Source organism: Cyclopterus lumpus, chromosome 3 (assembly GCF_009769545.1).
Source record: "Cyclopterus lumpus isolate fCycLum1 chromosome 3, fCycLum1.pri, whole genome shotgun sequence".
In the NCBI taxonomy this organism is placed as follows: Eukaryota; Metazoa; Chordata; class Actinopteri; order Perciformes; family Cyclopteridae; genus Cyclopterus; species Cyclopterus lumpus.
In genome coordinates, this window is record NC_046968.1 from 6355105 (window position 1) to 6369351 (window position 14247).

Consider the following 14247-nt stretch of genomic DNA (forward strand, 5'->3'; position numbering starts at 1 on the left):
GCGGCGTGGAATTAGACAAAGTGAAAAGCCATTTGCCAGGGAACGCTTATGTGAGTTCCTGAACAGAAATGAATTTCAGCTCCGCCTCATTTGACTCCCCCCCCCAAATTAAAAGCACCGAGTTGTGACACGAGATGAGAAGCGTCTTTCATTCCATGTTTGAATTATTTCATGCTTCGTCTCCCTTCTCTTCGTCTTCCTTTTATTCCTTCTGTCCTTTCTTATCCTTCATGTCTTCCCTCCCTTTCCTCCTTCAGTCAATCCTACCTTCTTTCCTATCCCTTCATCCTGCCAGTTTTCTTCTTTTATTCCTTCTATCTGTCCTTTTTTTTATCCTTCATGTCTTCCCTCCCTTTCCTCCTTCAGTCAATCCTACCTCCTTTCCTATCCCTTCATCCTGCCAGTGTTCTTCTTTTATTCCTTCTTTCTGTCCTTACTTCTTTCCACCTCACCTTCTTGTTCACCTTTCCTTCCCTCCTTCTCTGTTCTTGTGCTCTTCCCTGTTTTTCTTCTCTTCCATTCCTCCCTCACATTGTTCTGTCCTTACATCACACCTTCTGTCTTTCCTTCTTTGATCCCTTATTTCCTTCTGGTATTCTCCCCTTCTTTTCCGTCCTCTCTTCCATATCTCTGTCATTTCATGCAGCTTTCCTTTCCATTTGACCTTTCTTTCCTTCCATCTTCATGTCATCCTTTCTTTTCTTCCTTGGTTCAGCCCTTCCTTCCTTTGTTTTTCTCTTTTTACTGTGTCCCCTCCTTTCCTTCCCTATGTATCTCTCTTTTCGACTTGCCCTGTCGCTACCTGTCTTGACTCACTCTCAGTCGCGCTGACATTTCTCAGAGATCAATCTCAGACCTTTCAACCACAGGGTGAGCGTGACCGGCCGTAGATTTATGTACACAACTGTGAGTCGGCCAATCGGGGAGCTGACAAAGCCTCACCACATGAGATTAATGTTGTGTACTGAACGGAGACTCATTTTCTTTCCCTCAACAATAGCACTTCTGTTGTTTCTTTTTTTTCCTGATCAGAATGGATTGAAGAATATGGGCTCGAAAAGATGAGGAAAATGACAAAAGTTCAGCTGGATTAATGATGTCCTTTTTGTGTTCATGTCTTGAGGGGGAGAGCAGAACCCGTAGGTGTGTGTGGATGCTGCTGCGAATGTAACAGGCTGAGGGTCACAAACACTCACCTATTCTCTCTTCTAACTAAATATACGTAACCATATAAATGAAACTTTGGTGGTAAAGAAAAGACCTTCAGCTGAACTCAATGAGACGCTATTTCAAGGTCAGATCGCTCCCAGTCTGCCGGCAGCACGATGGAGGCGAGGCGGCCGCCAGCGAGCGTCACATCATGAAGGAATAAAACATTCAAAGACTTTCATGAAGTTAAAAAGCAAGTGAGAGAAGTTATTCATCAGCCCCCCCCCCCAAAAAAAAATCCTAAAGAAAAAAAAAACTATTTGAATTGAAATATAATCCCTTCTTTTCATGCCCCTGCACAGACGAATGACTCCTGGCTCTGTATCGTCCTCGGGAAGTTGGTCTCTGTGCAATTCAGAGATTCATATTTTGATGAGGGTATTTCAAAGTGTCAGGGGTTTAGCGTTGGGAGAAGGGGGGGGGGACCATGAAAGAAATGATAAGTCATTTTCAATCCGGGGCTGTGGGAGAGGAGAATGACTCCCGTGTACGTCTTTACATCTTTTCAAAAGGTCATCTGGTGGCGATAACGACGAGACCACGACAAGAATCGGTCACAGTTATGAGTTGAGCACAATTGGAGGAGGGGAGAGGGTGATGAGGCGGGAGTTTGATTCAGGGAAAACGATGACGTGGAGGAAAAAGAAACTGGCGGAAAAAGAGAGGGGAAGACGAGGAGGAGGAGGAGGAGGAGGAGGAGGAGGAGGAGGAGGAGGAGGAGGAGGGTGGAATCACCTCAGCAGAGATGAACCCAGTGAAGAATTGGATTGCATGCTGCTGGCCGGTGTAATTGTAAAGGCTGAGAAAGCGACACATTGCTCAGCGCAGAAATATTATCCCCCCGCCAGAGAAGCGAAGCGGCAGAAGAAGAAGAAAAAAAACAACAACTAATAAAATCAATTGATATTGAAGTCAAGCGACGGTGCGAGCTACAGGAGCGGCGCTGTTTGATATCATCCCCGGAGAGCCGGGAAGGCTGGGGAAGATAAGTGGCCTGATATGGTAAAACTTTCACTGACGCTTTCATCTGCCAATGTGTGTGTTTGTGTGTGTGTGTGTGTGTGTGTGTGTGTGTTATTTTGAATGAGCTCTAATGGACACGTGCAGCCTGATTGTGACCCTGGAACAGAAACAGTAGTCTCTGAGCCAGGCTCCACTCAACATGCACTCAGATGTACACACACGTAATTATAAACTTTGGGAACAGATGGGCATTATGGTTCAAATGGGTTCTCTCTCCTACACACACACACACACACACACACACTGCTCGACAAATAAACAGACTGCGCCGTTGTACTTGCTGCCAGGGGAGCAGTTATAAACACTTCCCTTTAGACGTGCAGCACACACACTGAGCGCAAAAGGTGCTGTCAAATGTGTTTCTAAAAGGTTAAAACCCTGAATAAGAGCACAGCTGTTATTACACAACCTGTTCTGCACACATCCAGTGGTGGAAAGGCGGGTCAAAACCAACACACTCGGTCCCATAGGGCCACTGTCCCTGTGAGGAACCAAGTCTACGTTGACCAGCTACGTAACAAGCGCGTGTTATTGTGCGTATAACATGTATTAATTATACTGAGCAAATTATTATGATGGACACTTGGGATGGCGGTACCAGTTTAAGGTGCCGAAGCTTCCAAAGCGGCCACGCTTCCTAAATAGTGAAGAGTTGTTTGGCCAATTTTGTGTGTGTTTTACAAGCATGTTAAATGCTTTCGTGGTTCGCTTATAGACGACGGAAGAGATGCTTTAGGACTGTTCAGTACTTTGAATTACTTTTCTACAGCAGCAATAATTTTTTCTCGAGTAGGTTCACAAGAGGAAAAACTTTTCTCCGTCCAAATTCAACTTATTTAATTAGACCACAATGACGTGAGGTGCCCCCCGCTGGCATTATAGTTGATCTTAGCCTAAATAGCCAAATAAAAGGTCATTTTTGTATCATCTTAGAAATATAGCCAAACTCAGGGACTTCATGTCAAAAACGCACCCAGGTTTGACCACCGTTATGGTCTTTGACAGCGCCCTCCATAAAGCTTATTAAAAATGCAACTGCTCGAGTTGTTACAGGGGCCAAAAGGTCAGACCACATGGACCCAACTCTTAAGTCACTACACTGGCTTCCTGTCAGCCACAGACCTGAATATAAGGCAATGCTTATAAATGAAGACATGGAGTAAAACCAAAATACATTACAGACTTGTTTGACCCTCCGAGACCCGTCGACATAAGTCAGCCTTAAAGCTCCAGTGAAGACGACCTGATGAATCCATTTGTGTGTCATGAAGGAAGAGAGTCCCTTGACCTCTCACCTTAAGATATGTGGATGAAAATGGGTTTTAGCCACGAGTCTCCCCTTTATTCTAATCCCATGTAGTTTGAGACAGTATAAACGTGTTTATTTTTTATTATTTGAGAATGGTGTATTTGGATATTTCTGTCCCTAAACAGTCCTGAAATTGCTTACATGTTGTATGGGAATGGAAAGCAGAGTCGTTTGGATCCAACGGGCCCAGTATTAATTTGTGAGACCATTAAAAAAAAAAAGAACATCACTGTATAAAATGACCTGTTGTGACCTGTCAGGGAATCACAACCACGTGGAACTTTACAACCACAAAACCAGAGGCCACGAGCATTCAGAGGATGGATGGCCTTCCTAGGTATGTTGGTAATAAAGGGGCTTCAGAGCAGCTACGAGAACGGAAGTGATTGACATTGCCAAAAAACTTTATTCTTGTAGAAATCTCTTTGTCTAGAGATACCAAATCACAGTGGTATTTTGGAAAGATTACTTTTTTTGTGGTAAAAACTGGTAAAATTGAGTACCAATCAACTGTATCAACTCAAAAACAACATATGAGACACAAGTGAGCACATGTTACGTGCTTATTTTTCATTCATGACAGGAACAACTTGACACAGTGCTGAGCTGCATTAAGCTGCGTGAGCTAAATAAATCCATCTTTAGGTTCCAGACTTTCAGGTGATTTACACCTGGTTCAATACACTGGATGTAAACACTTCCTTGGATGTGCGCTTGTGAAACTGACTTGAGCCTTGTTTGGAAGAAGCAAACAACTCAACTCCCCCATCTATTGAGAAGCCTGGTCTTGTACACCGTCAGCACAAACCAATAACAAGCAGCTAATAGGAGCCTCCTCTCCGCGCACTCGGCTCCAAACACAAATCCCATCCTCATCTGTCGCTCCAAATCCAAATATTTGAGCTTGACTCGGGTGTTTTTGTCACCCTCCCTGAGGTTCTGCGTCCAGGCAACTTGCTTCCCTTTTGTTTCTGTGCAGTACATCAGCTCTATATAGGAGGACTCTGTACGCCCAGAGCAGGCCAATAACGCTGGCAGTGAGGCAAAGAAACAGGAGGGGCCGAACCTATCAGACACCCGCTAAATGGGACCCTGGCACAGACAACTTGTAAGACAGAAGAAGAAGCAGAGGTGTGTCTGAGAAGGACACACCTCTGCTTCTTCTTCTGTATTTCTTCTGTAATTACACACGTAATTAGAAACCTTGGGAACAGATGGGCATTATGGTTCAAATGGGTTCTCTCTCCTTCACACACACACACACACACACACACACACACATGTACACACACACACACAGTCACACACACACACTCTTAAAGGTCCAGGAAAGCAGTTAATGCATGCAACGTGTGAGTGATGTCCATTTCCCTGCAGGTTAAGGTCAGGAGCCATCTCTCGAAGGCTTTTACTGTCACAGACCGCTGGGCTCGACATTTCCAGCGCCTGGCTATTTGGCAAACAGCACGGTTTAGCACAGTCCCAATCTGTAAGTGTGTGTGTGTGTGTGTGTGTGTGTGTGTGCGTATGTGTGTAAGATCCTAACGCCAAGCTACCCAGGCTGTCCCTTTTATCTTCAGAAAGGGACAGCCTGTAGATTATTCAATGGCGACCCAGACCTCTAATCTGTGTTGTGCTGAACAATCGAGAGTCGCGTGCACGTGTAACTTTGAACATGTATACATAACGTGTGTCTGCACCGTGTGATCGCTCCACACGGCCTGCTTAAAAAGGCTTCTACAGTAACACGTCTATCGGGCAGAGAGATGCAGGGCGATGATGACAATGCAACACACTTTACAGTCGATCTTACAGCTGCCTGGACATACCACTCAATAAACACATTCACTTTAAAGCAAATGGGCCAGAACACATCGTACACATCAGGAGGAAGCCAGGTACACTTTCCACCCCCAGCTGATAATCGAAAAATAATTATCCAGATTATAAATTCCTATCACCAGCTATAAGATGTTACAAAATTTATCGTATGTGCTACTTTTTTACTTTAAATCGACTACTAACTAACAATATTTCATTACTTAGCCCAGTGGCTCTTAAGCTGGGTTTGATCAAACCCCAGTGGTTCGTTGAGTCACTCTCAGGTTGAGTCACTCTCAGGGGTTCGGCAGGGGTCAAGACACACACAGTAGCCCGGTTCACACTTTCGGGACATTTTTTGTGACACACAATTTTTCTTCGCCGTGTTAGATTAAAAATATTTAGTTTGCTTAGTAAAAATGTGTTACACAAAATAAATTCAGCGCACTGGCTTTGATATCTGTGCTGCAGGGAACTCGGTGCGCCCACTAGTCAACATGTGGCTGTTGTGGTTATCCCCGGGGAAAGGTGCTCAATCGTGCTTTTGCCATGCGTGTGGAATTAGCCCTAATCTGTTTTTTTGCGAGAGTACCAACATTGTCAATCAGATTGCTAAGAACATTTTGAGTTCATTCTCATTTTGTCGTGCATGGACGATATTTTCGATGCTCTCAATCGTCTCAATCGACAGATGCAGGGGCGGTGGAGTCAACGCCATCGGAGCGGAAGAAAACATAAAGGCGTTTAAATAAAAAAGCTACCTTTATGGAAACCACGAACAGAGAATGATAACTTCGCAAACTTTCCCCTGCTGGACGACTGTGTGAGTAAGACCGAAGACGTGTCTGGAATTGGAGACATTTCTGTACCTGAGGAGCTGAAGCAAGCAATTGCCATGCGCTTAGATGAGCTCGGATGAAATGGAACAGACTTTGTTGTGAACATGACATGAGAGTGGCACTTGCCAGCGCATTTCTGAACTTGTATCTGAAAGGCAACAGCAAACGTCACATTGATTTGCAGTAAATATTCGTTGAGTTTTGTTTTTGTGCAAAATTCACGTTTTGTTGGTTTTGAACACAGTGATTTTGTGTGCAACTGATGCATGGTTTATTTTGTGTAATTAATAAAATATATACCTATGTTTTGAAGAAATCATATTTTATTTTTACCAATTACGAAGGGTTCAGTGAATGCACTAATGAAGCTTGCAGGGTTCAGCACCTCCAATAAGGTTAAGAACCACTGACTTAGCCTATAGAAATCTATGAGATCTATCTATATTGGCTGTTTTTTTATACACATAAATATACACTAGCAGTTCAATATGTATAACTCATCTGTCCTACCAAACTGTACACACAATTAGATTAGGCTGTATGGATGTATACTTAGTAAGGTATGACTTTTTTCCCCAAGATGTAGGAGAGAAAGTAAACTAAACTTTCAACCACCAATTCACCATAAAGTGACAAAAATGAAATGGATGCTCATTGATAAACCTTCTTAAAACCTGCGATTTCTGACCACTAAAGACCAAGAGGTCGACTTCAAACCGAGTTTGTCTCAAAGCCTGTGAATATTGTATTTAAATTATTTGGTATTTTTCAACATTCATGGCTGAAAAAGCAACGATCACACTCAGCTAATCTGCTGCATCCGGATTGTGTGGGCGTGGCCGACAGTGATGGACAGTGAGCAGCCAACCAACCACCATCAAATTCTGATTCAAATGTTTTTTATTTGATCCTAATTGAGTTCATCCCTCCTCCCTCCTCCCTCCTCCCTCCTTCCTCCCCCTGTATACGTCAGCCTTCCTCCCTCGCTGATGTTCTCCTCTCTTCCCCTTCCTTCCGTCCCGCCTCTAGGTAGGTATGTTTGTTCCCCACAGTGTGCTATCAAAGCAGGGTCCTCTGCTGACTCACGCCTTATCTCAGATTGATGACTGGCGCCTGCAGCCGTGTGGACCACAATGCAACTTTTCCATTAACCTTCGTCTAACACGGTGTGTGAATAAAAGAAGAAATCCGACAGAAGCCAAGGGGTTTCTTCAGAGTTTGGGTGGTGCGTAGCTTCGTTTGGAAGTGCAGTTCTTGTATGCGTGTTGCAGAATTCACCAATAAATAGCACCGAATTCAAAGAGACGGATGGGGGCAAATCAGGAGACCGACCGAGAGAACGTGGCATTGCGAGCACGCCTGAATAGCCGAGTGGATCAAGGCTATACCGTTATAAGAAAGCGTGTGACATAAGCAACATAAGCAACTAATTCCCTTTCACAGCCATTCACGCCTTCTGCGATCTCTCGCTTGCTTACGCCCGCTGCGTATTATTGCATGTTTGTCAGTGGGATGCCACGCCGCGCTACCCGGGGCGCATTTGATCTGACTCACCCTCGCAGCCCTGGCGGCGCGTCGTCTCTCATGCAGAAAAAACACAGTCGACCACTTAATATCAAGGAAAGCTGCCCTGATTCTACCGGGTCAAGCTTAAATGATCAGAGCACACTTTTACTGATTATTCACCATTTGCCACGTGGCTTACATGCATATTTAACAATAGCTTCATATTCTATTGCAGTTCATTACTAGTAGTAAAAGCTTCCTGAACATCAAGGTCAACTATGCATTAAAGTTGCATTAAGGCCCCATTCACCAACAAAATCACAATTTCCCATCCACCAAATGCACATTCCCCTTTCCGCTGAGATGCACACATGATGCAAATTTAATGTACGGTGCCTTACCTATGTACTATATAGGGATATGTGCCATGTAATCATTTCTATATTTAGACTGTGTTGTGCAAATGTTTTAATACATACTTCACGTGCAAAAGTTTAAAGTGTTGCCAGTCAGCTCCGACACATCAGAGGCACTTTATCCGCAGGGCGTTGGAGTCACAGGGTTTATGACGGAATGGGATCTAAATGTGCAACAACACCCTTAAATAACTGCAATGTTTTTGTTAAGGAAATAACAGTGGTGATTTGTATTCAGAGGGGGGATTAAGAATTCAGTCACAAACATCTCTCTCTGCACATTACACTCGGTGCTAAATGTGGTGGTGGTGAAACTGCTTATTGAAATGGCATCTGTTGAAATGGAGTAATATAGATCTTTTTTGGTGGATATGACTCAAACGTCATGCATTAAGTATATGAACAGGTTGTATTGGTTATATGAGGGAGTGCAGCCTCGCCAGCATCCTTTGAAACACATGTCTGTGCTGACGCCAAATTACCCTGAGATGACACAAGCTCAGACATGACAAATGGTTCAGGCTATTCATGGGTTTGATATTGTGGAGCATCTTTTGTCGCATGAATTGTTGCCGGGACTTTAAGTGAGAGCATAACATTTTGATGGAATGGAAATACGAATACAAACACACATGCTTACTTATACATACAGTACGGCAGAAATAAACTTCAACTTCAGAAACACACAGAAACTCCTCCCTCCTATATGCACAATGACAGAGTGGGTAACAAGCAAAGATGGCATGCACACTCATAGTAACACATGCGTGTTTTTCTTGTTTTTCTTTTGGATTCACAAAATGGGAAAAACGAATTACACACTTGCACAGAGGAAGAAAGGGGAGCGCACAAATCAAGCCCTAACTGCATGTGAAGGCCCAGCATGCCCCTGTGCCTTTCCTGCCCGCAGACCAAACACTGGACGTCAATGATGCAGAGGCAACAAGACAGCTGGTACACACACACACACACACACACACACACACACACACACACACCCAAAGCATTTCTTAACAGAAAAGTATAACAAAAAAGTGAATACACCTCCTCCTCTTTCACCTTTTTCCGCTATTTCGCTCTCTCATTTTTTTTCCTGCCCATCTAAAGGTGCGAGCTAACCGCCTGGCTGAGGCAGAAGAGGTGTGAGTGAAGGAGAAGTAAAGATAAGAAGATAAGAAGAAAAAAGACAAAAATACTCGGAGCCAGGGAGATATGGTATGAAGCAAGGAAAAATACAAAATCGGTGGTTGGAGGTGGTGAGAGAAGCAGCGGAGGATAGCAGGAAAAAAAGAATACAATTTGCAACTTGTGTGACCGCTTGACCCTGCAAAGCACTCCACTTAGCACCAGCCAAATGAATAAACAACTGAGGTTAAGAAACAGGTGAGACTGAAAGTCTGTCCATGCACCGCATTCACGTCTTTCTGGGCAATAGAATACACCTCATGTTCAGCTTTCAGGTGATTTTCTGAATTCTAAAGACAGACAAGGTAAAAACAACCTGCACACCTGTGTTTGAAATCATCGTGCGTGAGTGACCTCCGTCCCATCAACTCATTTCCTCATCATGTCTTTTTGAAGGGCACGCACAGCACTCACTACAAATGATCATTTTGTAGTGAGTGCTGGCGTGTTCAACGCCAAACAGCAGACGGACACAGAGAGCGACGAGCTGGTGAACAGAGTGGAGCTAAAGAGACCGATATTTCTATCAGGTAGATGAGGAAAAGGAGAGTGAATAATAGACTAGCATTAAAGCATGCGGCCGGAAGCATGACTCCAAATGAATACTAATACTGCTCCTAACTGCTGTGTGTGAAAATAAGCAAATATTTGCAAAGAAGTCCAGTAACAAAGTAGATGACGATCAGTTTTGTTGACAACTTCTTATCACAAAAATAAGAAGACAGCTTTTGCAGGTTTAGGAAAGATTAGTATTTGATGGTTGTCACTGGCAAAGCCTTGTAGGAGTCTATTAAGTGATCATCATGGCTTAGTTTTTACTGTTTTTTACTGGCTTTGATGGAAAATGAAGAGTTTGTTCGTAACAGTAGTATGTCAAGCAGCCAATGAGCCACGGGCCGTAAAGGCCCGCTGCTGACGCCATGCTGGTGTCCGTCCGCAGAGCCCTTAAGCTCCGCCCCCGCTGCTGCACAGAGCGCGCTTGTTTGTTTATTCAAAGTTTGTTAATATTGAACTCGCCAACTTTGACACAACCTCGGGTCCCCAGTAACACACCCGCTGAGGTGAAGGAGGTCGGATGGACGGTTCTCCAGATATACCAAGGACACACGGAGGGACAGACAGACAGACAGACAGACAGACACATGGATGGACAGACAGACAGACAGACACACGGACAGACACACGGATGGACGGACAGACAGACAGACAGACACATGGATGGACAGACAGACAGACAGACACACGGACAGACACACGGATGGACAGACAGACAGACAGACAGACAGAGACACGGACAGACAGACAGACACACGGACAGACACACGGATGGACAGACAGACAGACAGACAGACAGAGACACGGACAGACAGACAGACACACCGACGTACACACAGACGGACAGACAGACAGACGGATGGACAGACAGACACACCGACGTACACACAGATGGACAGACAGACAGATGGATGGACAGACAGACACACCGACGTACACACAGACGGACAGACAGACAGACGGATGGACAGACAGACACACCGACGTACACACAGACGGACAGACAGACAGACGGATGGACAGACACACGGACAGACGGACAGACAGACAGACAGACAGACACACAAATGGATGGACAGACGGACAGACAGACGGATGGACAGACACACGGACAGACAGACACACAAATGGATGGACAGACGGACAGACAGACAGACAGACGTACAGGGACAGAAAAACATTCTTGAATTACTTACATTCCACACATTCACATTCCACACATTTCAACACCGCACGTCCCAAGCAGTACACCAAGTGTGAGGTAGATTGCATGGATAGGCAAAGGACAGACAGAAATTCCTTGCTTTGTAGTTAGACGTTGGAGTGCATGAAATGACAAGGCCCTCCACTACTCCATTGCTGGAGGCACCTGGGACCTGCTATTTGACGGCTGCATGTTGAAATGGTGGGAATGAAATGATGACATTTTCTTTTGGAAATTTAAAACCGCGTATTTTTACCATGAGTCAGCACAGCGAAAGACAAGATGAGAAATGTCTTTACACAGAGGATAAATGTCAAAACCTTTCAGGGAAGAAATCAACTTTTCTAGCCACTTACAGAGTTGACCTTCCTGGTATTAAAGAATGTTAGCACACCCCAGAGAGTTAAATAATGACATTTCTTTGTTTCTCTCCGCAAAGTTTTCCTACTGGCTGATTTATCTCTGGCTCTTGTTTTTGTTTTTCTCTGTCTTTGATCTTCCTGCTGATCTTTTCAGTCTATATTACTTCTCTGGACCTCCCCGTCTCTTGTGCGTCTTGTTCTAGCATAATTTTATCAGCCGAGCCACAAAAAACAAAATTTAACATACGGGGGCAGAATTGGATTTATCAATCCACACTGTGCAGTGAAGAGAATGAGGCCGTTGTTTACGTATCTTTACCCTTCATCTGTGTGATCCTCAGAGCTGCCGGCTGTCTGAGATATGGATTAAGCCTCAGACATGATCTCCATTCAGAGAGGCACACGGACAGGGTTTAATCCCCGTCCGCAGCACTGGCCCTTGGCAAGGTGGTTTCTGCTGTTTAGGGCTCGATGAATTGTAAATAAAGGAACAGGGTGCTGCATGAAGGGGATCTATTGGCAGGAATGGAATATAATATTAACAAGCATGTTATCTTTAGTTAAAAAATCCGTTGAATATGAGAATGATTTTGTTTTCGTTAGCTTAGAAAGAACCATTTATATTCACACACAGAGCGTCTCCTGTTCCTACACACTGCACCTTTAAAATGTCAGCACACGCTCATAACACAACAAGGTGGTGAGCAGGACGGAGTAGTGCCGGGATGAAGGTGGATTTATAGTTATGTGTTCAGGGGTCACTGCACAGATTGGAAGCCGACGCACAACGGCGCTACCGCTACGCCGCGGCCGCTACGCCGCGGCCGCTACGCCACTGCCGCTACGCCACTGCCGCTACGCGTGCCTCTTCAAATATGTACCTGCACGTTGGGATAGTGTGGCTACTGTTGAAGTATGACTCAGTAATCTCCTTTTCCTTTACCCATTTTTATAGAACTGCTTTTAAATGATGTTGTCCTTTTATGCAGTTCTTTTGGTTCCCCTATTTTAATTTGTCTGTTCTGTTTTATTTTGTATTTCTTTTTTTCTATTCCATTATTGTGTTCATTGTCTATATGGCGTAGTCTCTTTTGCCTCCTGTATTTCTGAAATGTTTACTTGTATTGACGTTATGTTTTGCCTTTGCTTCTATGTAGAGCACTTTGTAAACCCTGTTTTCAAAGATGCTATATAAATAAAGTTATTATTATTATTATTTTCAGTAACACACATCGAGCAAAGACATCTCCACTCCCGTCCTTATGCTCGCCATGAAGGCCGCAGTTACTAAAGGACGACAGGGATTGTCGACGCGGTCACTGTGGGGAATAATTCTGAAGCAAGGGGGACATATTTCATGTGTATGTTGGGGCTTGCTATTTGTATGAGGAAGCTAGTACTGCTGTCCATTTCTTACTCTTTTTTTTGGGTAACATTCTTTAATTTATAGCACAGCTACTACTAAGCTTGATTCCAATTGGCTGCCAGATGTTCATTCAATTCTTCGGCTGTGATACAGATGTTTGTTTGTTGTTCTAAATGAAATCTGGATCAATTCAAGTGAGGCTACGTGGATGAAGCCTGATGAGAACAATGCAACAAGCCAACTTCAAACACACTGAGCCTTTCCAGGGATGGAGTGTATCCCCTCGTCCTCCAGCTTTGCTGTCGCTGTTCCAGAAGTCATCCCTCCTCCCCCCGGTGGACTTTTAAAATCACATTCACTCAGGTATCACGCAGGGTTTGAAAGTTAGCTTGTTGCATTGTTCTCATCAGGCTTTATACACGTCGCCTCACTTGAGTTGATCCGGATTTAGTTTAGAACAAACAAACAAACATCTGCATCACAGGTGCAGGAATTAAGGAACACCTGGCATCAGACTGGCATCATGACAGGGAACCAGGGGACACACATCATCGCTGGAAAAGGCCAGGTGTGTTCCCATTGTCAAAGCAATCGGTGATATAAAAACAGAAAAGAAAAGAAAAGTAAATTTCAGTCAGCTGGGATTTTAAAACTCCCAGCTCAATAACAATTGTGAATGTATTATTTATGTTATTAACCCTGATTTAAACTGTAAACAAGTTGTCCTCCTTGGTTAGCCTGGATAAATTACAAACATAGAACTTATATTTTGTTCACATGGTGAGTGGGCAGTCCGTTCACTCTCTGCCTCTCCAGCAGAAAGCACTTAGTACTACTTGACTTCTAAAACAAAACAACAGCCAGTCGATCTTTTTTTTTTTTTTTGCACGTGTGTATGTCATTATTATTTCAGGTCAAAAGCACTTAACTGCCCTTATAAGTTATATCAACAAGGATCGAGCATGTGAATCCAAAGTTGTACTGAGTATTCAAGATGATGAGTGGGGAAATAAGTGTTCAACCAGAGTGATGACAGTCGATCCCCGTTGTCACAGCTCACCTGATTGGAGTATCGCATGCTGACGTTGCGCTGGTCCTGGTGGGGAACGTAGCGGTGGATGGGATCAATGTCTTTAGGGCTGATCAGCTCATCCACTGCACGCACGCGAACACACACACACACACACACACACACGTTAACATGTGTACAAAACACATGCCCACATAGACAGCAGGACAAGTGTAAAATAAAAAGGAAGACAAAATCTATTTCCCGTCATTTACAGTCAAAACTGAGTCCTTGGATACATGTCAGGGAAGCAATATTTAAAATCATTAGATAGTTGTGAATAATGAAATAGATTTTCTTTCTGAATATTTTCTACCATACCACACATAAACATGGTGTAATAAATCTCATAAAACACGACTTGATATATTAGTTTTGCGTTG

The 14247-nt window shown here is 43.9% G+C and overlaps 1 protein-coding gene across 3 annotated transcripts in view; it reads right to left on the bottom strand.

The window, feature by feature from the left end:
* The window catches only part of phkb (phosphorylase kinase, beta), an 85050-nt gene that overhangs the window by 29255 nt on the left and 41548 nt on the right, over positions 1–14247 (bottom strand). For all 3 annotated transcript variants that reach the window (XM_034560668.1, XM_034560684.1, XM_034560678.1), the window contains one exon: positions 13856–13950. In XM_034560668.1, the coding sequence (XP_034416559.1) occupies positions 13856–13950 (95 nt within the window). The remainder of the gene's footprint in view (positions 1–13855; positions 13951–14247) is intronic.